Source organism: Protopterus annectens, chromosome 2.part0 (assembly GCF_019279795.1).
Source record: "Protopterus annectens isolate FY-2018-M chromosome 2.part0, PAN1.0, whole genome shotgun sequence".
Taxonomy (NCBI): Eukaryota; Metazoa; Chordata; order Ceratodontiformes; family Protopteridae; genus Protopterus; species Protopterus annectens.
Window position 1 is genome coordinate 350,497,578 of NC_056728.1, and position 27,001 is coordinate 350,524,578.

At 36.6% G+C, this 27,001-nt stretch overlaps 1 protein-coding gene across 3 annotated transcripts in view; it reads right to left on the bottom strand.

Moving 5' to 3' along the window:
* The window catches only part of SYK (spleen associated tyrosine kinase), a 1,380,702-nt gene that overhangs the window by 119,420 nt on the left and 1,234,281 nt on the right, over positions 1 to 27,001 (bottom strand). For all 3 annotated transcript variants that reach the window (XM_044060819.1, XM_044060818.1, XM_044060817.1), the window contains 2 exons: positions 10,105 to 10,282; positions 4,648 to 4,857 (listed from right to left, as the gene is read on the bottom strand). In XM_044060819.1, the coding sequence (XP_043916754.1) occupies positions 4,648 to 4,857; positions 10,105 to 10,282 (388 nt within the window). The remainder of the gene's footprint in view (positions 1 to 4,647; positions 4,858 to 10,104; positions 10,283 to 27,001) is intronic.

Sequence of the window (27,001 nt, forward strand, 5' to 3'; positions counted from 1 at the left end):
AGCAGCTGGTAGTGGCTCGAGCCTACCATCTGGTGCTTCTAAACATAGCCCATGATATTCCCTTTGCAAGTCATATGAGCAAAGAATGTACAAAGAGATGTATTATGCAGAACGTTTATTGGCCTGGTTTTTCCAGATATATAACAGTGTACTGCTGGACCTGTGAGCAGTGCCAAAACATAGGCAAGGCAGGAGACAAGGTGAGAGCTCCCTTGATGCCTTTGCTGTAATTGAGGAGTCATTTCATTGAGTAGCTATATATATTGTGGGCTTCTGAGTACCCCAAGTTCCACAGGGAAAAATTATATCCTAGTGGTAGTAGATTATGCTACAAGATACCCTGAGGCAGTGGCTTTGTTCTCTATTGAGGCAGAAAAAGTGGCAAATGCTTTGTTAGAGATTTTCCTCAGAGTAGGATTTCCAAAAGAAATACTGACTGATAGAGGTGCCAATTTCATGTCAGACCTGCTGGCTTGTCTGTAGAAGTACTGTGGGGTGAAGCACCTGAAGACCACCCCCCTACTATCCCCAGACTAATGGTCTTGTTGAGAGGATAAACTCTACACTCAAGTCCATGATACAGGCATTTGAAGACCAGATTAAGAGGGAGTGGAACAAATATTTGCCCCATCTGTTTGCTTACAGAGAGGTTCCGCAGGAAGTCACAGGTTTTTCACCCTTTGAGTTGTTGTATGGGCATAGGGTGAAGGGGTCTCTAAATTTAATTCAAGATGAGTGAGAGGGTGAGTGTGAATCTCACAAGGACTCTTTGCAGTGTATGTCTTAAACCTCAGGACAAGGCTCAGGGAAATCATGGGCTTGGCCCAGGAGACCCTGGCAGAAGCCCAACAAAAGAAAAAGGTATGGTATGACATGAATGCTCGAGCTAGAGAGTATGCTGTAGGGCAGCAGGTAATGGCTCTCAATCCTGTCAGGCACAACAAGCTACAAACAGCTTGGGATGGACCCTACAAGGTGGTAAGAAAGGTAGGTGATGTTAACTACATGGTGGAACTGCTAAGCAGGAAGCAGGAGCAGAAAGTGTACCATGTTAACATGATGAAACCTTACCATGATAGGGATGCTCTTGTGCTGAGTATTTCCAGTGGATTTCAGGAGGAGTCTGAGGGAGATCTGGTCACTAATCACCTCAGCAAGGCATGGACTGAGACCTCAGTGGAAGGGGTAGCAATGTCCCAGCTGCTATCTCCTACCCATGTTAAAGAAATCTGAAAAGTGTTACAGGAGTTTGGAGATGTGTTCACTGGGAAACTGGGCAGCACTCACCTGGTGCAGCACCAGGTGGATATGGGAGCCCAAAGACCTATTAGCCAGGCTCCTTATAGTGTGTCTGAGAGAGTCAAACAGACTCTGAAGAAGGAGATACAGGAAATGTTGGAACTAGGGGTAATTCAAGAGTCCAACAGTCCCTGGGCCTCCCCAGTGGTGCTGGTGTCAAAGAAAGAAGGCAGAACCAGGTTGTGTGTAGACTACAGGAAATTAAATAGCCACACAGAGTCAGATGCTGCCCCATGCCTAGGACAGATGAGGCCCTAGAGCAGCTGGGCTAAGTATGTTACCACTATTGATCTTACCTAGGGTTACTGGCAGGTGCCCTTGACTCCCAGTGCTAGACAGAAGTCAGCCTTTGTGACTCCTTTTGGCTTGTATAAGTTCACAAAGATGCCTTTTGGGATGAAAAATGCCCCAGCAGCATTCTAGAGGCTGGTAGTTCATATCCTAGCAGGAGCAGGAGGGTTTGTCTTTGCTTACCTAGATGATATTGCCATCTACAGTCATTCCTGGCAAGAGTACCTTCACCATGTCAGAGTGGTGCCAAGCAGACTACAGATGGCAGGGTTGACCATTAAGCCCAGCAAATGTCAGGTGGGTATGGCAGAGGTCTCCTATCTGTGACATAGAGTGGGGAGTGGTAAGATCAGGCCAGAATCTACCAAAGTGGAAACCATTCAGGCATGGCCTGCAACTGTTACCAAAATGCCAATGAGGGCATTCTTAGGGACAGCAGGGTACTAGAGAAAGTTTGTCCCCAATTATAGTACCATAGCTGCTCCCCTCACAAACATGACAAGGAAAAACAGACCAGATAAGGTAGTGTGGACCACAGCATATGAGCAGGCATTCCAATAGCTTAAGGAAGCTTTGGGAGGACCCCACGTGTTAGCCAGTCCAGATTATAGCAATGAATGTGTTGTGCAGGCGGATATTTCACACCATGGTGGGGGCTGTACTCAGCCAGATTTATTCAGAGGGAGAAGAGCACCCAGTGGTTTATCTCATTTGTAGTCTCCAACCCAGGGAGGAATGCCTAGCCATAGTGTGGGCACTGCAGAAACTTCAGCTTTATCTGTATGGAAGAAAATGCACTGTATTTACAGATCACAATCCCCTAAGATGGTTACATTGAGCTAACCAGCAAAATGCCAAGTTGCTAAGATGGAGTCTAGGGTTTCAAGCATATATGTCAGTGCAGCACCACAGTTGGATTAGCAATGCCAAGACAGATGGGATCTCAAGACAGGGAATGGGGTAAGGTATACTCAGATAGACCTAACCCTCTCAAGCAACATTTCTCAAGGGTCACTTGAAAAACTAGCTTGAGTTCTCTGGAGGGGGGAATTGTAAAGGCTGCCAGCCCAGCTAGATAGAATTTTGTAGATAATTCTATGTCATTGTAAATATTAATATAATCTACAGGCTGTTTTACAAATGTAAAAAACTAAATGTTAGAAAAACTGTGTTATATGTTCTGAACTTCAAAAGTGTAACCACAGTGCACCCTGCTGGAAAAAAGCTGATAAAATAAAGCATTTTATGTTTGATCTGGATGAAGGAATTCTTTCTATTGCTTTGAGACCAGAGTTAATTGCTGGATTTTACATGTATAATGTCTTTTATTGATATGGCTTCCTGGCCAGGTGCAAGCTTACCAAGAAATGTAAATTTTGAGTTTCTGGTAGCCTGTGAACAAGATAAGTGTCAAGAATGATGCAATGTGTAAATGACTCAGCAGTTCTGGGTGTTTATCAATGTAAGACTTTCTCAGAGAAAGAAAATTAAGCATTTTGGATTTTGTTTGAACCTGAACACATCAACTCATCAGCACTAAGCCTTTGCTCTGCATGTAACTAGCATATTAGACTTTAGTATTTCTCTTAGAAGTAGATAGAATTTAGCCAGATTAGACTAGTTCTTTTCTATATTTATGTCAGACTATCCTACCGTATTGTTTTAAAGTTCCTGTGTCTGAACTCTTGACTAACCCTGTGTTGAATTGAGGAGATTTGTCTTGTGTTTTTATTGTTTATTATTAAATGTTGTTAAACCTTTCAACTGTGGCTGTTTTGTGTAGAGATAATTTAAGCTCTAGAATACTTGCATGTATTTAGTGATACTGTCTAAGCCACTCCAATAGCCTTAAAAGTTCTTGTCACACTTACCAATTGGATAACAGTATTATTACACAGTAAAATTGGTTGCCCTTTGGGAAGGGCCTTATAGTAACTGATAAGTAGGGGTTCTGGTGGCAGTGGACTACTACCTTATATCCTGGGCAGAAGGGGCATATCTAGAGAACCTGTGCCAGCCTTCCCCAGGCGTGTCTGTGTGTTTGTATATGAATCCTATCTGAAAGTGTGTGTGTGTGTGTGTGTGTGTGTGTGTGTGTGTGTGTGTGTGTGTGTGTGTGTGTGTGTGTGTGTGTGTGTGAGCTACTTGGGCAGGGACATGAAGCACTGGCTGAACAGAGGGAGTGCTGGGAGGACTTGGTTTAGAACCCTGGCTAAGGATTCCACTCTATAGCTGAGCCAGTGGGGAGTCTGATTGGGGTTCTGGAGAGAAAGGGAGAAACCAGCCCCAGACTGACTGCGATCTCTGTGTGCTCTTAACGGGAATTGTACTTTACTGTGTGTGTGTACTTGTTATCCTTCTCAATGTGCATGCCCCTCATTGGTGCTAGTGGTGAGGATAGAGGCTCTTTGATTACTGGGCCAGTGCACAGGCATCACAACATATTTTCAGTGTATGTCCATGAAACCTCTCGTCTCCACAGGTAGGCTAACTTTCTTACTTTATTGCTCCCAGGGGGACTGTAATATTATCCTTACATTTACTCAGAGGCCACAATACATACCAACTGATATTCACAGAAAAAGAAGAACCAAGGTCCAGATCCACTCAGGAAACTTTTTATTTTAGAGCTTTTGTCTCTCTGATGGAAACTTCATCAGAATCAACATTCTGATGAAGTTTCCATTAGAGAGACGAAAGCACTCAAATAAAAAGTTTCCTGAGTGGATCTGGACCTTGCTTCATCTTTTTCTGTAAATATTTACTCAGAGGCCCGATGCAGAGAGAAAAGCTGATCATGTTTGGACTACAGTAATCACAGACTTTTTAGGAGGGAAAATTAAAATAAAACTGTCATAGGTGAACATTAGTGAAATGTTTGGTGAAGATTTCTGTGTACAAACACACACCAGCAACTTGTGACAGGTTCACAAGTGCAAAGCTAAGCATGTTTGCAATACCCACAGATACAGTAAGGTACCATGATAGTGCATGCTAACATAATTTGTTTAATGAATAAAAACATATATAGGGAATTATTAAAAATAAAGAATGTACCTGTTCTTTTGCAAATATTTATTAAGTGGCCCCAGCTCTGCTAATTCCATAACCAGCATCCAGTTTTCAGCTTCGCAGATTCCGATGATTCGGACAATGTATGGGTTGTCAAGCTGTTGCATCACATTGGCTTCCTTAAGGAGCTCCTCCTTAAGAGATGGGTCATTGTTATCGTTTTTCAGAATTTTAACAGCCACAGGCTTTTGCTGTCTGTAGACATGAAAACATAAATCAGTAAGAGATTTAAAACATTTTTGCAGTCATCTCTACTTACAATAAGAACATATGTTAAGCATTAATCAGATTGTCACTTCAATGTTGCTGACTGTAAATCAATTCAGTGGCTAAAATAATACAACGGAATACCATACCAAACAGTGCAATGCAGTATAATGTAATACAGTACACACTACAACTTAACATACAATATGGCACATTGTGTACGGCTTCTTAATTTACTTATGTAGCTAACATTCAAGAGAATATGGGACCGCTTCATTACCCATGACTACAAAAACTTTGGAATAAAATTTTATGCATAGTAAAGAAAAATACTTCACAGCATTTATAAATAATACCGATAATCATTTGGAAAATAGGAACTTCCAGTATAACAATACTAATCAAGTTTATCAAAAGGCAGTAATAGTTACAGCACATGATATCAAAAGTTCTATAGTTTAATTGTGAGGTTATGGCAAAGCAGTCCCAAGGCTGAAATCTGAATATTTTGAAGAGGTGTAGGTTGTGCAATATTTATCCCCAAATTCTACAGTTGCAATGTTTAGGTAAAGCTCAGCTGGGTTAATTGAATGTGCTACACAACCCATTGTAACATCATTGATTATTGCTATTATACATTGGGTCAATACTTTAAAATCAGATTTAATTTTATATATATATATATATATATATATATATATATATATATATATATATATATATATATATATATATATATATATATATATATATATATATATATATATACACATTTGTAATTTGTTGTATACAAGCACATTTGTTAAAAGATAGTCCCTTTGTACTTCATACTGCCTCATCTCAAGTATACATCTCTCTCTCACTCTGTATCGCTATACGTATATATATCTATATCTATCTAGCTATCTATATGTGTGTGTGTGTATGCATATAAAATATGTAATCATAAATGCACATAAACACATATACACAATGAAATCTATCAGCATTAACCACATCAAGCTACAGATGTAGTTACTGTTAAATGTTAAGAACATATTTTTTTTCTTTTAGCTAGACTGGCTTTGGTGATTTTAAGTCTCTGTTTGACAACAGTAGTCACACTAATGACCTCTGACTGTCCATCAGAAACGAAAATGAAATTATCCATCTCTGAAATTGTTACAATTGTTTACTAGTTTTTTTCCCATTCCCTTGGACCTCATTTTAACAGGCTTATCCCCCAGTACCCGATGTCCATGCCAGGTCTATCACCTGCTCTGCGACCCCACCCAGACTTATTCCATTGTTCCTGGGGCTGGTCATGGATACTGAATATTCCCGAGGGATTGCTTTGTCTGTGCTTCCATCTGGGAAAGTGTTATGACCTCTCCACTCCCTTTCCCTGCCCCCTACCCTTGTTCATTATGTTGGAGGGCAACTCTCGTCTTTGAAACATGCCTCCATTTGGGAGCATATCAGCACTCTCCCACCTTGGATGGAGATGCCTATCCTTTCCCTGACACTCCTTCAGTTGCTCAAGCTACTAATCAAACCCAGGTCGGCTGGGCCATAGTCTTCTTCCTTCTGTGCTACCAGAGCAGCTGTTGACTAGCTTCTTCTGAGCAAAAACTGACACCTTGAGATATTGAATTATGATTCCAAGTCTATACTACAAGCAGAAAGTTTGTCATAGATAGTGTTACAACAGTTTGGCCATTGGACAGCTGAAGCATGAAATGCTTGTAGCATTTTCTACCAATGGCATTTTCTAACAATGTTGTTTTCACTGTGGAATCCTTCTGCTGAAACTGCAGAATTCAGATATAGAATTGCCATGTGGTTTTGTTTTCATGTCTTCAGAGACCATATCTCAATCCAGTAGGGTTATAAAAAAATTATCACTGTGAGACCAATTCTCTAATTGACTAAACATTGTAATGGTTATAAGGCAACACATTTCATTGCTGCAATGTAAATCACATATGCCTTCTTCCATTATTTTTAAGCTTCATGGGGGGGGGGGGGGTTCTCTATCTAAGCTCAATATTTGCATTTTTACAATTGAATATAAAATGTGCTTTTGTCTGCCATATTTTTCTGTCTGTACAGAATACATGGGGATTTGGTGTTAGTTATATAAAATATTTTGTACTTCATATATACAGAATAAGAGGGAATGTGACTACTGGCAAAACATATGGCAATGAAGCACATTCTCTATCTTTACAGTGCAAGATTTTTTTACATAACTAACACCACACCTCACAAAATTCCATGCATCGGCTTATTTTGTCTAATGTTTTCAGTGTTTGCAGTTAAGTAATATGCATTTTATAAAACAGCTCTAGCCTAACAAGATAACTTCTCTGAATGGGTTGCTGAGAGACATTTTATTTATTTATTTATTTAGACAGTCTTGATGTGTTTTTTTGTGATGTAGAATTTTATTTACTTTTCGTTTGGGTTTTGGAGCCATCAAAGAATGTAGGGGGTATGAGGTGGCTAGTATTTTTTTTTTCTTTTGCTGTATTAATATTTGTGTTTTAAAGATGGTTATGAAAGTTTTTAAATGTTCTCCTCACTGTTTGTGTTGGGGTTTGGTAGAGTTTAGGTATTTGGTTGAATAGTGACATCATAATGGAGCAGATTGGTGTTCAGGTAATGAAATGGCATGCATTTTGTTGCATAGCCATATTTTTGAGCTTGACAGACTTGGTAGATGCTTGTGGCAAGATCATAAAATGAGTAAAAGGTTTTTAAGTAAAAATATTGGAGGATAATTTCTTTGTAGGATGTGATGCATTCACTGGAAGAAATAGATGGGTAGATTACTTTTTTGTAAGATGTTAAGTGAACTTACTGTGAAATGTTCTAATGGATTTTTAGGTATTGTGATATCACTGTACAGATTTTTGTTTTCTGTAGAGAGTGGATTTGTTTAAATGTTAAAGATTGTTGTAGCCCCATGCTTTGTGTGAATTTCTGTGGTAACTAGGTGAGGATTTCTTATATTTGTTATCATTTCAACGTTGAAGTGCCATTTGTACTTATTTGTTTTAATGCAGATAAATTTGTGGTTTGCATTTTTCTGTGAGCATTATATATATATATATTTTTTTCTCTCTCCACCCTGGCATACCACTGGGTCTTCAGCTTATTCCCACATTCTCTGTACCCACCTCTAGGTACCCCTATAGCTAACTCTGGCAATTCCAGATATATTCCTTGGCTAGGGAGGCACCATGATTTCTCAAGGTGGTTCTTGTGGTACAAAATATAACAGAGAGGGAATGATGTGTCAAATGTGGAAAGCAAAGGGTGGGCAGTGGCCATGTTGTAGCTGCAGGCGATCAACATCCCTAATCCAGGAGGAGTGATGTGGAATGCAGTAAGTGGGCATGTATCTGACCACCAGGCAGAGGATGACATATCTCCCTCCTACTATGCTACTGGTTTGTGAGATTTCTGGACTCCATAAGAGGTTACCTAGTTAGAGTTCCCTTTTCCACACTCCTCCTAGGTTGGGGAGTTAGCTCTCAACCCACATTTTTATCCTCCTAACTAATCCCACCACAGACCTGCGTTTAATACTGCACATGGTTCAGTACTGCTACAGACAGTATAGACACATTTTAATGCTTTGTTTTTAATTTTTACTTCTGCTTGTTTCAATGGTAGTTATGCTTACTTTTTAGTGGTTTTAGGGTTAGAGAAACACTTTAGGTAGCTTAGTGTGTTATGTGGTAACTGTAATACAGAGTCTTAATTTATTGGTGTGAAGTAGCTGTTTTGCTTCTTGATGACCTGAATAGAAAGGTGAGAGATGCTTCATGATGAATCAATTCAAAGACATGTATCACTGACACTATAAAGTCTGCATTAAAACAAATTAAAAAGAAACACTATGAAAATAGGTCAAACCACCGTCTCCCAACATGCATGGACAAATATAACAAAATCATCCCGGACGTTTGGTATCAAGTGGTGACAACCATTTCCATGACTTAGTTTTCACAGTACAGTAGATTTCTTTGTGTTATATAAGCAATGAAATCAAATTTGCTACAAAAGCAAACTTTTAGAATTTTTTCCTGAAACAAATAACACTAATTGAACTCATTTTTAGGAATCACTCCTTCAATTTTCTGTGGAGTTCCTGCTCTTTATTCATTAAATTTAAACACTGTGTTAGCAGTTACATATACTAGCCTAATAATTGCTTGCCCACACCTCACTTACACTTAGCTAGGTTAGAAACTGATTTGTTGAGTTTAGCTCCCTGATGTTGAACTCCCCATTTGCTATTTCCCATAGGAAAGCACTGCCTGTCTGTTAGGTGTGCATCACAGGTACTTCCATTGGTTTCTGGGAGTTTTACTTTTCGTCATGTTTGTGTAACTCTGGAGTTTGTATATAATAGTTAATGAAGTGATGCTTACCATGCACTTGGAGGTGCAGAGGTAAGCTCCCTACAAAAGCACTTACTTTTTTTTTTGGGAGGGGGGGTGATTGACTTCCTGACCATGCACACTTGGTGACCCTTACAATGGCTGCACATATCTAACATGTAGGGATGTTTTAGGAGACAAGAACTCCTCTCCTGGTAGGGTGTACATATGCTATGTGCACTTCTATACTATACAGCTTTAATATTATGGGCCATATATGATTGCGCTAATGCATTCTCTTTTAATTTTGTCTTTGTTATGAAAGTTCAGGTGTGTGGTGTCAGACAAGCAGTGACAGTCACTGCAAATCTACAAGCTGTCAGCTATACAGCAAGACATTCAGAATATTAGCAGTACTAATGATGAAAACGACAATTGTTCTTGTCCCCCAGATCTGGAAAGAAATATTAAATTATACATATTAAAGTACAACATTTAAATAAGTAGTCATTTTGGAAGGAAAATATGGTCTCTTTCCTGCCAGGAATGTATTTAGCTCAAGAAGGAAAAACAGCTTAGGGTAGTTTTGCAGCTGCTTAATATGTTTCGTTGAAATCACAGATGACACTGATTAATTTGGCAATTCTTCTTTATAACCTGTCTTCTGTGGACAGGAAGAAAAAATACAGTAAGGTAAAAATGAGTGGAAACACTACATTTTTCAATTAGTTTTACTGGTTGTAATAATGCATCTTTCTTTCATTCTTTCTTTTTGACAACATCATTAAACAATTATTTTTTTTATATAAATATGAAACAATACCAGTAATTTTAGTCAGACCAATCACTGTCACAAAATACTTACTTTTTCATATTGTAATATCCTTTCCTTACAGTACCAAAGTTACCCTCTCCAAGTTCACCATCTTCTAGGAAAAGCATATCCCTCCTCAGATTGGCTGTCTTTGGCCTAATCTCCTCAGGATCAGCATATGGGCTTTCATAAACAGAAGTGTCCATAGGCATAGCATCAGTTGTACCAGCTGTAGTTTTATAGACAAAATTAAACATGTTATTATGTATGTGGTTTTGATGCAGAAACTTGTCAGAAATAGAGAAAATTCAATAATTCAAAACAGGCTGCATTTCAAAAACTTTTTCATGCTATAGTTTAGAAGCTGTAAATAACTAAAATTTAAATATGTGTTGATTTCTTTAACATGGATGCCTGCATGATATACATGCCTCTGAAATGTCTAGATTTTCACTGAATGTCCAGATTTTTGCCTCATATTCTTAGTCTGTTTTTCATAAAATTGTGTTTTTCTGGCTAGTCAGTGGCAAATCATTATGGACTGAAGTAAAAAAAATAATGACAGACATTTGAATTTCAGACCATACTTTTCAGAAAATTCATGCTAATGCAAACACTTGTTATTCTATCAACTTTCTATATTTTTAAAAGCAATATTTACAAATTGTCTCTATTTTTGGAACTTTATCTCCCAATTATTTATGGCTTTGCCCACATTTCTTGCTGTATGAGGTTGTGAGGTATGATGATATACTACATACCATCCTCTCAGATTTTGACTGAAAACAGGGGTTCATCCACAAGTGGTCAAGATGAAATTCCTAGAGATTCACACATCTGTAGTTTTACCCCAAAAAATTATTAATTAATCCATTGTTTAACAATAATTTATTAGTTTTTCATAAGTTTTATTACATTGTTTGTTATTCACTATGCACCTTACTAAGAATATTAACCTGTTCCATTTAACTTTTATCTTTCACTTAAATATAGCTGTGTTTATTTATTTATTTATTGTGTGAGTAACTGATTGTGCTACATTCTGTTTATTTTGTAATAAAATTTGCTGCAGACTACAGAAAACATGCTAATGCACTATGGATATACTCCCCCCTCAAACACATCAGCAGAAGGCATGGCTGGGGGGGGGGGTACAACAGCTACTGCATCTCCACACCCCTGAAACTTTTATGTACCAACTCTGGGACTGCATGACAGTGAACAAAGGCAAATTCTAAGTTTCCAGTATGCATAGATTTAGTTATTTTGTGCCAGAAACATCTTTTAGATATTTTGACTTTAGATCAAATGAATGTCACCCATATATATTCATATAGTGGGTCTATATCATATAAACAAACTGACAAAAGAGCAAAAGCTCTTTCATCAACTCATAAATGTCGAAACCACAAAACAGCAAAGTTACGGAGCAGCGACTTTTTTGTTCTCAGGGGAAAAAAAATCGCTGCTCAAAAAAAAAAATTTAAATGCAAAATAAAGTGGGGGGCTTCACCCCCCACACCCTCCTTACTTAAATATACCGACTCAGAGATCACACCACAGTGAAGGAAATGGTCCTGAGAACAGCCCAGAGATTTTTTCCTGAGAAAAAAATTGCTGTTCTGTAACTTTGCTGCTTTGTGGTTTCAGCTTTTATATGTCGATGAAAGAGCATTCACTCTTTTGTAGTTTCATTCATTTAACATAGACCCCATATATTTACCATATGAAAGACTGAATATTCATAAGAGTGAACATTCATTTAAATGGAGTTCTTCCTGGCAGCCTTTTGTGTGCTATCATTGTGCAGCAGGGTAAGGGAATTTGCCCTACCCCACTGTTGATTTTGGAGCTAGTATATCTAATTAAGAGGGAATGTATGGGATGCAGGAGGGGCTTGCCTATGTGGAAAAGTGATCGCTTTTTGAATGTTCATTCTTGTCAACATTTAACATTTGATGAAACACTTGTGTGTTTGTGTGTGTGTGTATATATTTTATATATATATATATATATATATATATATTTATATATATATATATATATACACACACACACACACACACACACACACACACACACACACACACACACACACACACACACACACACACACACACACACACACACACACACACACGTATACCATACCTCTCAACTGTACATATTTTCACAGATTGTCCAGATTTTTGCTTCAAATTTTTGATCTGTTCCTCATATTTTTTTTTTTGTTTTTCTGGCAAATGTTTGACAAATCATTGAGGATGGAAATCAGAAAATAATGACATGCATTTGAGTTTCTGACGTCATGCCCTTTAGAAAATTCATGCAAATGGAAAACCTGTTATTCTACCAACTTTCTAAGTTTATAAGTGCAATATTTAAAAATTATCCCTATTTTTGGACCACTGTCCCCCCATAAAATTGTATGAATATAATGTGTGTGTTGCTCTTTGAAAGATGCTGTATCCCCAACAAACAGTATTAACAGAAATTCAGAAGGAATCATATAATTGTTGTTTGCTTTTCTACACAGCCTGTCCCTCCAGCCACATAGACAGAGAGATGCTTCTGACAATCATCTCTCATCTGTGATTGCCAAAAGAAGTGAAATAACCACAGCAATGCATTTCCACTAGCTGCTTTATGACACCCAATTCCTACATTGTTTGCTATGAAATTAAATAGAAAGCACACATGAATAGTGTAGTAGGTAGTATTTACTGTGACCACTGCATATAGATCTATCTGTTTTTCTGCCAGAGAAAGTAAAAAAAAAATTATAACAATTTTTTTTTCACAACAACTTTCTGATATTCCTGGCATTAAGTCAAGGGTGCAGTGCAGTTTGCTAAACCTGTGCCATTGACTTATTTTGCTGTACTGTGTCCCTAATATTGTATACTGTATACTGTACACTAGAACAGCATTAAGTCAAGAGTCCAGTACTGCTTGCTGAACCTAAAGGAACAAAAGCACTCATCTTCAAACTGGTTCTGTGTTTTATTGATTTGCAGTGAAGGGAATTTGGTATTTAATGTGAACAATTTTTTTTTTTTGTTTTTGTTTAAGTGTTCTCATTTCTATAGTTGATATTATTATGCTACTAAATGCAGTCATTTCAGAAGTCACAATACCACCCCTGCTGTGTCTTAAATAAATACTATCACCACACTGACTCCTCACTGGCAACTGCACTCATACCCACTAACTGCTTGCAGGGGTCCAGGGAAGTAAATAGTGTGGGAAGAAATAGCCAGGGAATTGTTATGGCTAGGCTTGTATAGGCCCTAGGGCTGATAGCCTAGCACCAACCTATGAACCTATGAACCTATGACATCCACCACCTTTGCTCTGGCCTAGCTACAGACCTGTATTTATGCAGTTCCCAGACCCCAAAGCAGGCAAAACATCTTTATCTAGTATGCATTGTATACTTTTTTAATTATACATGGTTACCACCTAATTGCATAACTAGTATGTTCACTCTTCTTGTGACACAGTTCTTACATAATTATGGTACTTGCACAGGTAGGGTGCCTTTGAAGTTTGCTCTGTAATGTTATCCTTCTCATCTTTTCATATTATTTATTGAGCTGTCACTATGGCTAACAGATTTTTTTTGGAAGGTAAAGATTTTACACAACTGTTTTCTGCAGCTGCTACCTGTTGGCCAGTGAGTCCTTTATGTTTGTTATGGAATTCTACTACCTGATTCTAACAGTGCTCTGAGACACTGGACATCAAAATGGACTTATCACATACATGAAAAGAAAGCATAACATCAAAGTAACTGAAGAAAGGGAGAGTAAACAAATGTACAGTAATATGCTGATTTTTATCTCATTATGAGGTACTGACTCACAGCTCTCACGTTGTCATTTCTTGTCTGCACCACCCTAATGGAGCTGTAGTGGATGAATTATTTAAATCTTACCACAACAATTAAGATTTGCAATCGAGTTGGCCTTGAAGACCATGCATTTATATATTTTTTAAAGTAATATTCATTTATACTTGATGTACTATGGCTCGTGAAGTTATATAGAATTAAATAGCTCAATAGAATCACAAATGTTTCCCTTATAATATAAACATGACAGACACAGCACAAAGACATTATTTGTGGTTTGAGGAAACTCATCCTGCATTTATGGCATTATAATGTGCTTGTGTTTTGCAACAATGGCTTACTCTACAAACCTTTCTTAAGAGACACCACAATAGCAAAAACAGTTGCACCAAAAGTTACTTACCTGCAAAAATATAATTACTGTGGCTTTTTTTTTAATACTGATTTTTTTTTGCTGGGGAAAGTTTTTTCAGGTCTATAAAGCACTTGTACTGGGGATTTTGCAATAGACACCCCCAAATGTATAATCAACTCTGTTAGTGTTACACCTTAATACAAGAGCAAAACTCTAGCCTCTTTGTGCTCACATAACCAATGTCTTTTTCTGCCAAGTCAAAAATTATAAAGCACTTGTCCATCATACAATAGCCGGGATGGTGCACTTTCCTTACTATGTTTCATTATATTGACAGTTCCTCTGTAGACAGATCCTTTCCAACATTTTAAATCAGTGAATATTGATTTGCATGAAGTTTGATATATAGAATAGTTTCTGATATATGGAGGGGAGACAAATCACTAAAACAATCACTATTTTATAAAATTTTGAATTTATTCAGTGTAATGTGTTGTCGGAATTAAGACTGTGTTACATTTATGATAACAGCAGCTTAGGAAGCATCATTCAAGAATTTATGCATCAACAACCAGAAACAGACAGGCAATTCTTAATATCAGAGAGACTATATAAGCTTATAAAAAACAATAGATACACCAAATGCTTGTCAAATTACACTGTGTAACACATGAAAACACTATAGGTACCGGATATATGTGCAATATTACCTGCAGTCCTATATCTGTATCTTCAGCTAGGAGAATGCATAAGACCTTATACAGGAAGAGAGTTAAGTCTAGATTCTGTACCAGACTCTTTACCAGGAAATGTGCATAACTCAAGGCTTACATGGCTTATATTACATCATGCCTAATGAAGGCAGGAATATTCAGCTAATAGCTCAACAAATATGTAGTTTGCAGATTTACTATTGGAGCTGCTTTACCCTTCCATTCCTTGGCAGTAAATATCAACTCTCCCATTCTTTAAGACATTCCATTGAAGTAGTCTACAAACCAGTCCGACAGAAGAAAAGATGCAACCCCCATCTATTCACCTATGACTATATAACTCTACCTCTTGATAAAGGCTAGGAAAAAATAATGTTTAAGGCAAAATCATCTAGTATTTCTTTTGGATAGCGCTATGATAAATGTCTGGAATTTTCATTAAAAAGAATTCTCTACCTTTTTGCTTTATGAAACTGAGGACCTCAGTTAACTAAGAGAAATACCTCATGCATTTAGATTTCTGGGGAATGAACTATTAATTTTAATGTCTGTTAATGTCATTTTACATGTAAGGTTTCATTATTAAGGAATGGTGTAACTGTACCTGAAGTGATGGAGTGCCGCCATGGATTATTTCAGTCGTCATTTTTTTCCTCTGTTTTCATAACACTTTCAGGTTTCTGAAAAGATGGTACATAGTATCACATTTTCAGTCACTAGTGCAGACTCTGCTTTGGGATTAGGATAATTTGGCTTCTAACAAAAAAGAAAACCAAATAGATGGAAAATGCTCACTTTATTAACAAACAAAGCTTTCGGGAATGTCCCTTCTTCCGTGTTATAATTTGGATAATTTGGCTTCTGCCATGGACAGTAACATAATTTGTATTCGATACTATTTTTCTTCTGCATAATTTTATAGTTTTTTCTAATTTAGCATCTGCTATGGATATTAAAGAAATGCATTTGAAGATGTTGATCTTCATCATAAATGTTATAGTCTTAAAAGTCCGTGGCATAATAATTATTACTTTTCTATTTTTTTCAGCAAGTATTGTGGACCACATTCAGACATCAGTGGGATGGTTTAAAATGTCAAGTTAGATACAGAGAAGTCTCATAATTATTTCATAAATCTTAGGAATAAATTATATACCATTAGGCCATGTGGGGCTTATGAATCAAACTTATTTCATTTTGATTAATGAGTCAAACTGGTGAGTGTCAACAGCCCAGACAAATAAACAAAGGTCTTTATTTATTCTTTACCATAAAGTTTTTCTTTTTCAGCAAATGTGTTGGGTTCTTTTTAGAGGGCTTACACGGGGGGCTGAGCAGAACTTTGATTCACTTCATAAATTAGATAACATATCATTTTGCAAGACTTGTTAGCTTTGAAGCTTTCTACCAGAGCATTCAAGAATTTTTAAAATAAGATATTCTGCAGGCATTCATGGAAAACATGTTAGAACTGCAGTAAACACAGAAGCAGGCCAGAACAGATTATTAAATGGTGTGCAAGGCTGAAATTAATATACAGAAGATGAGCCTGTCTTTCAACATTCTTTTGATAGCTGTATACTTTTCAAAGGTCTACAATGCAGAGGTGTGGAGGTAATTTCTTTATAGGTTATTTTTGTCTCCATTCATGCCAAACATCAAACCTCCCTTTTGTCAGACAGTACCCATCTGACCCCCCACTCTGCGTATTTCACCTTGGCCCAGGAGACAGTTGTCTGAGAGAGGTTATCATTCAGGCAGAAATAAGGATGTGCTCTCGCTGGCATTTCAGCAATAGATGCATTTAAATTACCTAAGCCAGCTAATTCTACAGAGAGAAAAGAGAACAACATCACTAATATCCCATAATGTCTTCCCCTTGTGAGTGTGCACTTGCAGCACACTTGTTACAAATGCTACCACCCACTGGAGACTTCAGAAGCCTAATGACTACCTCCCCAAGTCACCATCAACATTACCACTCCCTTCCAAGGGGTAGTGACATTGTGTGTAGTCAAATTTACTCCTTCTACCATGCAGGAAGGTCCCACACATTCTCCCTGCCAGTGACATCAAGAGCTCTACCACCTAGTAAGACTTAAGTTGACTTGGGCAGTAGTCATGGCATTGTGCCTCTACGACATCAGTGATGAAAAAGTAGTAAGAAGATAAGTCGTGCGCTATATCTGCATCAAAACATACTAGTTCCCTATTAAAATCGTGAAGGTCCACTTACCCGAATACGTAAACGTCGACATGTATACGTCGAAACACGAAAACACCGATTGTCCTGAAGCACGAAATCCATAATGTCGAATCGTCATGGTTGGCCCTTCTGCGGCATAGCTCCGTAAGGTAAGTGTGCAATAGTTACGGACCTTAGGGTTAGGGTGCAGGTTAAGGTCAGTGCATAGATAGTAATGTATGTAAAGTTTAGTGTAGGATTTTGTTAGGTGTATATATGTGGGTTATTTATTTTGTTTGGCTATAGCTCTATAAGGTAAGTGTGCAATAATCACGGACCTTAGGATTAGGGTTGGGGTTAAGGTAAGTGCATAGATAGTAATGTATGTAAGGTTTAGTGTAGGGTGAGAAGTAGGGTTTTGGTTAGTGTATGTATGTGGTTTATTTATTTTGTTTGGGTAGGTAGTATGTAGCATGCGGTGGGGCTGGACAACTATGACGGTTCGAGATTTTGAATTTTGCGGTTTAGGGTGTTTGGTGTATTGGTGGTTCGGGTAATATGTGTCAATGATTCCATATTCGCTGATTAGGACTTTTGCAGTTGTAATATAGACTCAAACATACTACTTAGTTAAGAAGCACTTTATTTCTTCTTGTTACTAAGTGATAATGTGGGGAACATAATGTGTTACTTTTTCGCATATCTCGGAATGCATAGCTTCCATTGAACCTTACTAGTTCCCAAAACAATCTTTTAAAAGTTTCTAAGGCCGACCTTCTGCTTGTCTTTCTTCCTATTACCTTTTATTCATAGAATACTGGTAAATCTATAAAGGACTTGTATCATTTTGATAGCTCTCTTTTAGCCAAAACCAAGCAAAGTTCTTTCAGTAACAACATTGCTTTCTGTCTCAGCAGGTAGTTTGGTTGCTGGATGCTAAATGCTTCTTTTTGTTACCCCACCAGATAATGATTTCCCTCCTGTTATAATTTTTAATACTGAAAGAAGCCAGAGCAAAACACATTTGTGCAGATAGTCTCTCTTTCTCTCATTCTCTCTCTTCATTGACACAGTTAGTCCCACTAGGCTTGTGGTCTCTTTTCAGGGGAGGCCCAAAGTGGTATTTATATTAATTGAGGAAATTTGGCTAGGGCATCTGAGAGCTTCTCCTACTCCAATCACCAATAGTGACAACAGAAACCACAGCTTTCAGATCTTTTAGCACCAAAGGCAAGTGGATATGTGTGCATAAGTGCATATATATATATATATATATATATATATATATATATATATATATATATATATATATATATCTATATATATGCAGGTCTACTTCTCTTCATCAAAAGTACATCAGTTCGAAAAAGAGAAGTAGACCCACACTTACGCGAAAGTGCATTTAAACAAAAGTGCACTTCCATGAAGATCAATGAACCATTAAGGAGCACTGAGGTGCCGAAGCATACAACAGTGGGGAAAAGGGAATGTACTTGTTTCCCCACTGTAGTGTGATCTCGGAGTTGGTATATTTAAGTAGGGAGTTGTGGGGGGCACAGTCCCCTGCATGGGAGGTGCAGGGGGGCTTGTCCTCCTGCAAAAACATTGTTTTGCTGTTCCTGGTCAGTTCGTTGAAACGTTCTTCGTGAAAGTGCACTTTTGCGTAAGTGTTGGTCTAATGTTCTTTTTCGAAGAAGTGTTCTTTCGATAAACTACAGTAAATCCATATATATATATATATATATATATATATATATATATATATATATATACACACACACACACACACACACACACACACACACACACACACACACACACAACACACAGTATATATATATATATATATATATATATATATATATATATATATATATATACATACACACACACACACATGCACACTTGCACACATGAATATACATACACACACACACACACACACACACACACACACACACACACACACACACACACACACACGTGCGTGTGTGTGTGTGTGTGTGTGTGTGTGTATATATATATATATATATATATATATATATATATATATATATATATATATGTACACAGTGGATATAAAAAGTGTATACACCCCTGTTAAAATGCCATGTTTTTGTGAGGGCAGCAGCTAAATGCATTTTGTAGCTAAGTATCACAATACATTATTCTGGAAAATTTGCTGCAATACTTCTTACCGTTAGTCTTAGGTAGCCATTTAGATGCTTTGGTTTTTGCACTTATTTCTCAAGAATAGTGTTCATTTTTATATTTTTCCAAGCTAACACTCTCAGTATGTATCTGAATCACATTATTTGTTTGTTCTGATGAAATGCAAATAAAAATAATACTCTTCTGGAAAAATTAATAGTTTTTGTCTTTTGTATATGTTATAATAAAATGGCATTTTACATGCTCTGAGAGGCATACCCATATTTAACATTTGTCCAAAAGAGCTGCTGGGCTATGCAAACTAAAATGAAAGTGCAATTACCAGTTCAACTTGTCCTGAAAATGTCATTAGTATATCCTAAATGAATAAGGTTAGAATAGAATTCAGGGCAAATAGCCTTTGACCTGGTGCAGCATTTACAAAGCATTCAGTTGAAAACAAATGTGTAGATTTCAGTTCTTGTCAGAGTAAAAAATAAGAGCTAGCAAAAGGGTGCCTTTTTTTAGACTTAGATGCAATATGTATTTCTGCCTAGAAGCAATTGTTTTATTTTTAGTATACGTCGAGGCATAAAAGAATTGCATTAATAATTTCATCTTTTTTCATTAAAATTCAGGATGCTGCTTCTTATTTGTATTTGAAGTTAGGCATATGCTTCATTAATGGTGTATAGATAGTAAGGCCTGTAGCATTTCTTGGAATTATCATAAATAAATGTTGAATCTTGTTGGATATATAGGCTTACAAATGTAAAAAGGAAAAATAGCAAGTATTCTGAGGATATCCCTGAAAATGATCAGCAGTTAATGGGATGATAACCTTTTTTCTGTCCTTCACAGCCCTGTCCTTAATAGGATTTTCATTTGTCTGACAGATTCCAGGATATAAAATCTATAGAACTGGCAACAATACTGCTTTATTCCTTGTAGCCACTGTTTTACTATTTTACTGCAGATTCTAGAATGTACCACACTGGCTGCTATGGGTGACTGTCCTTATGTTGTGTGTGTTGTTTTTGGTGGCTGTGTGTTTTTATTTTACTGTTGTTCTCAATGTTATGGCACCTAATAGTGTCTTTGCGGGATTGTGGCCATCATTTAATGCTTTTTTTATTTACACATACTTGGATTATAATAGCTGTTCCTTCTCCAGTTTACCTACATTCATTGATGTTAGATTATTATTCCATCTGTGGGTGCATGGTCTTGCTTTTGCTTTATTGTACAGTGACATTATAGTATAGTATAGTATTTGACTGGGTCTGTGGGTACTGTCTCAGGCCTTTGCTTGATTTTAGGTATATGTGGAACTCTAACTTTGCACTGTGGTCTGCATCACAATCACATGTGCATGATATATGTTTCGGTTTGTATATTCCTTTTGTCTTTCTTTACAGGCAGCTATGTTGAATGCATCACTTACAAAACTCCATTATGCCTCATCTAATTCAAACAAGTGTAGTTTTCTGCCTATTTGCACAGTAAGTATCTGCTAGGTTATTTATTGTCTTTTATATCATGCAGTGTTATATCAATATGTGGTTCAAGTTGTCCACCCCAGGAACATGTCTATGAATCTTCTTTACTGTTCTGGGTAATGCTGATAGAGATGAACAGACACCTTATTCTGTCCATCTTTTATAAGCTGTGCAAATCTGTCACTGTTTGTTTGTTTGTGTCTTTCAGCTTTTCCCGGTTAGGGGTCGCCACAGCGGAACTCCGATCCGCTAATGTTTGGTAGTGGATTTTTATGTACCGGGTTCTAAATTATTTATGTGACTACTTGAGAAATGCTGCTGGCGACAGGCACATTATGTTTCTTAAACATGCTGCATGGCAGTTTAACATTAATATCTCTATCTCAGAGTTTCAGTGTTTGGGTTTTAGTTTGACCTCTAGTCGCACTCTGCATGGGGTTTATCACCTTATACCTGTATTGCTGTAGGCTTTCTTCAGGTACTTCAGTTTCCTCCAGCTTTCCAAAATGATAGTAGGTAACTGGCCATACTAAAATGTACATGTATATGTTATATGCACCCTTTTACCTGTGCCTGGGTTGTAACTGAGAAGGAGGTTTTACTTTACCCACCTAATAAATAATTTAATAAAAAGGTAAAACTAGTAGTAGAGGAGTTGAACAAATATAGAACTGTTATTGCTATGTCAACTGAAATTAAACAGAATAGTGCGTGACTTAATCACTAAAAGTTCTTGCATATCTCAGCAGGTTGCGCTGTATGAGTTGAGAAATAGAAACTGAAGCCATGGATTAGCTGTGAAGTGAAAGATTTAGTGCAGAAAACCCAAGTCAGGCAATGTCACAGCATGATAGAACAATGAGTCACCAGAAAAAGGAGAAGCGAGAGGGGACAGAGTTATACAAATAACAAATATGGGAAAGGGAAAGAAAAAGAGATCTGGTAAGGTGCAGTATTTATGCAAAGTAGAAAACCAAACTCATAAACATAAAAAACAGCATCAAAGGATTCATAGGTTAGTACTAGGCTAACTGCCATTGCAAGCCTAGCCAATTGTCCCTTGTGAGGCTCAAACCCTGCACCTTTTCTTTGTAAGGCAAACACCTTAACCACTAGGCCACCCTCCTAACCCATGAGGAGAAATACAGGCAAAGGCATCCTGATGTGAAAAATTTAACAATACAAAAAACAAGGAAACAAAGAGGGGAGTAGAAACAATGATTAGTAAGGAAAAGTTAAGCAAATAGAAAATGAAGTTATAGATTATCTGTGGACAGAATGATTTAGTGTAGAAAATCCAACTTGTCACAGTATGGTGGAACAATGTGTGTTCAGATTAAGGAGAAACAAGTCAAGCAGGTGGCATCTGAAGGTTTGCCACATGGTGATTCTATGGAGCCATCTGTAGGAGACTGGTACTAAAGTCCAGCTGAAGTTGCACAACAAGGGAAGGAGCAGAAAAAAGTAGCAACTCTGACGCAGGCAATGGTACAGAGCAATGGGCCAATGAGTTTCCATATGAAGGAGCACCAGATGAAACAAGGTGCAACTGAAGAGGATATGTCACAGGAGGATGATAAGATGATCTGGAACATTCTGTAGAATGGATTAAATTATGCTGGAATTCTACCCCAAATAATCCAAAGCAACTGAATAGAGCAATAAAACTTTAATAAGAGATTGAGAGCCTTCATTCAATATAAACGTCATCAGACTCTGTCTTTGTATTAACATATATATATATTTAAATAAAATTGCAGCAAGTGGCATAAGCAAACCACAACCAATGTCTGTGCCTCTCTCACTAAATGCATAATTATCTAATTAGTTGAGCTTGTTACATAGTATAAATCTCTCAACAAAGAGAGAGAGAAAGACAAAAAAACTTAACTGATCAAGTACAAATGTCCTCTGAGGTATATAAAATACTAATAAATATAACCTTAATATGTATTATAATATATATATATATATATATATATATATATATATATATATATATAGTTTTACTATCAAAATGTGGAAAATCAAAACAGTTTTCCACTTTTTGGTCAAATTTGTTATCCATGTTTGATAATACAGAATTACGAAAATGTCAGAAATGGTAATCATGGAATCGGCATTTGAACAACAGAAGTTCCAGTTTTGAAATTCCAAGTTACCGGTAACATTTTTGCAAGGGAAAGCCCCCATGTGCCCCCCACACCCAATGCATATTATATACTTCAACTTCAAGGTCGCACTAAAGTGAGGAAAAGGGTAAATTTCCTGATCCTCACTGCAGTGTGATCTGTTATCAGAATGTTGATCCCATATTAGCGAATGCACACAACCATTCACTAATGAGGATTCAAACATTTCCGGATAAGCATTATGGCATTCAACCATCCCAGTTTCGCATTCCACATTTTAATAGTAAACCATATATGTGTGTGTGTGTGTGTGTGTGTGTGTGTGTGTGTGTGTGTGTGTGTGTGTGTGTATATATATATATATATATATATATATATATATATATATATATATATGGATCTAGGACTTTTGATAGAAAGATCAAATGTTCAAATCCATAATTACTGACCACACTTTAACAAAAGCACTTTCACCAAAAAAGCGCTTTCATTAAAATCTGTTAAAAAAAAAAAAACACTAAATCTACTGCTATGCAGGAGAGCAAGCCCCCTGCATCCCCACATGCCCCTACTTTAATATTCTCACTCCGAGATTGCACTACAGTGGGGAAAAGGGAATTTTCCCTTAGCTGCACCGTAGTACAACCGGCACTGCAAAGCATACTTACCCGAAAGTGCTGCTTCAGTGAACAGCACTTTCGGTTAAGTATGCCCGCCAATTAATTTTTCGGTGGAAAGTGCAGTTGGGGACGTGTACAGATCCTATATATATATATATATATATATATATATATATATATATATATATATGTAAATGGATCTACCTCACATAATCGAACATCCAGATGTTTGACTTTCATATAGCCAAGACCATATGATCGAACATTTGAATGTTCGAAAATGTGAGAAAAAAAAATAAAACAACAACAACAAAAAATTAAAGAGTGCTAGCAGGGGGCCAAGCCCCCCTGCAACCCCCTCCCGCTATTTAAATATACCAGCTCCAAGACTGCACTACATTGTCGTAAAGAGAAATCTTCCCATTCCGGGCTCTGTGGAGATCCCATTCAGACCATATGAACTTTTAAAATTTCGATCATATGGTCTCAGCCATATGAAAGTCGAGATTTTAAAAGTTCGACCATCTGAAGGGGACACATATGAATATATATTTGTGTGTATATTTTTTTGTAACAGTATGAAGAAAACAATAAAAATGAGATAATTAAAAACATGAATAGCAATCATATCTTATTGACCTGTAGTGTAAAAACACTGTTTAAAGATATCTTTTCATTAAGTCCAGTTGGTGAGGTGGAATGCAGTTTCAATTACCAAACTAGCTCCCTTGATGCCAATTTAGCTTCCCATAAGCCATGTCTCTCTGTCTTTTGTATTTTCTACAATATAAAAAACAAAAATTTCTTAAAATCATGACATCCAATAAAATGTTTATATAAAGCATTTTTTGTTCCTTCTTCTTAATGGATAAATTATGTTCATAAATTCTTAATTTTAATTAACTTTCATTTTTCCTATTTAAAATGCAGAACAATAAGGAAGATTGGTAAATACACCACCTCTGATGTACTGCAATTTAATATACGATTAATGGTAAGCAATTTTGGGTAATAAATCATAATATCGGGTTCATTGTAAATAAACCTACATTGGCTACAAGCACTGCATTTTGCCATGCCATGTATTTCACTTGGGCTGCTACCCATTTCATCAATTTCTTTGATAATTTTAAACCTTTTATAAATGACAGTGCGATGTTCACCTGACTTGTCCTTTTAATTGTATAGGTCAATCATAAATTTCCTATTTTTATCAATCAAATCCTTTATAGGTCTACTAGCCATCCAAATGGACAGAACCAACAACAATTTTGTAATTGTTTGCTTGACCAGTGTGAGATAGTTGGAGTAGTAATCTGCTATCCAAAACCGGTTTATATCTCACCCATCTACCTCTCAACTGTCCCTGATTTTCAGGGACGTCCCTGATTTTAACTCAAATGTTAGATCTGTCCCTCTTAATCCCTCCTAAAACTAGTGACTTTTGGAGGAAAGGTGGTAAATTACACTTAATGAATAATGACAATAATTAAGAGTTATAGACTTCTTTTACTTCAGAAAATGTGTATTAATTCATATGCTCTGATTCTGTCAATGTTTCAAGTTAATAGTGCTAATATTTTAAATGTGTCCCTGATTGTCCCTGATTTTTTCTTGACTTGTCCCTGATTCTGTTGAAATTTGTCCCAGATTGGTTGAGAGGTCTGCGCCATCTAGAGATCTTAACTTTGTTTGCAACCTTGTTAATCATATGTGTGGGATATTCACTCTCTAAAAACAAACCATATAAAAACTCCATCTCACCATGAAAGATGTCATCTTCAGACACTAATGCAGACAATCATACAAATTGCCCTTTAATCAAATTCCTCTTTTGCCAAAAAGGGTGATGACTGTTATAATGAAAAAAATGTTTGAAAAAAGTAATTTTCCTTTAAATAGTGGACTCCTATCTATCCTGACAGTTATTCTTTTTTATAATGATGTCCAAAAATATATTTTCTCAAAATATGATTGCTGGTGAATAAAAAAAACTGTATTGTTTATGTAACCCATGAAAACATTGAAAAATCAGTATTACCATACCAAAAAATTAAAATGTCATCCAGATACCTCAAATATAAATTAATATACTTCCAATAGTCACTTTTTATAACAAAAGATGTTTTCCAAATCCATAATATAATGTCTGCAAAAACAGGAGCAAAAGGGCTCCCATGGCTATATCTCAAGTTTGTTTATAACATTCATTATCAAAAAAATACAAAATTGTTTTCCAGAACAGTGCCAATCATTTTAAAAGGTAAGTTTATTTCATCCTGTCACTTGTTAGAGCCAATAATCAATGCCTCTTCAAACTATCGCATCCCCTATTCTATATGGTATAACTAAGAATATGTCTTTCACATCTATGGTCAAAAATAGACTTCCTTATTATAAGATATTGTACTAATTTGTGCTAACCATTGTTAAGAATCCCTTAAAACATGCAGTTTGTCATTAAAAATTTATTTTAGTTCATGATCAACCCACTTAGATACGTGTTCAGTCTCTTAACTCCCCCTGTAGCCACTATAGGGCATAACAGTGGATTCATAATATTCTTGTGGGTTTTTTGGGATTCCAGAAATAGATGTCACCAAGTGTTTCTTAAAAATCAAATAATCAATTTGACCATCCTGACAAAATATCACAAAGGCAGTTATTGATTTTCTTATAAGCTATGTTAATCTAATTTCTGGATATAATTTCAAAATTCTTCAATATTTAAATATATGTACATCTTATTTCAATAATCAATCATATTCATAAATGCAACTTTTCCACCTTTATGATCCTTTGACAACTTTTCTAGTTAACAATATTTTTCCTTAGTCATATTATAGTATTATCTATTAAAAGACTCCTGAGATTTTTGGGGGCAGATAAAGGAGGATTTATGGGAGATAGGTGTGGGGTTTCTTGCCCTAGACATTGTTGATCTCTTCTCTTGTATACAGATTGAGATGGGATGAGATATTTTCATGAAGGATTATTGATGTTGGAGTTTTTGGATACAAGTGAGAATAAAGTGGTTGAAGAATGTATTTTAACATTTTTGGAAAATAATAAAATTTTTTCAAAGGGGAATTTTTTAAAACAAATATCATGGGTTGCAATGGGTGTGGCATGCTCCCCAGTGTATGCTAATTTGGTTTTATATGCTTGGGAAACAAAACACATAATTAAATGTATCACCAAAGAGGTGCTCACACAGGGTAAACAAACCAGCAGCCAGAACCAATCCAATAACAATGATACATCCAATAAATGGATGCTGGAGTGAAACAAAGCTGCATAAGATAAACCACATCCAAACTGTAGCATTTAAATGGTTTATTCATCCTTTTAAACGCTACAGTTTGGATGTGGTTTATCTTATACAGCTTTGTTTCACTCCAGCATCCGTTTATTAGATTTATCATTGACATAATTAAATG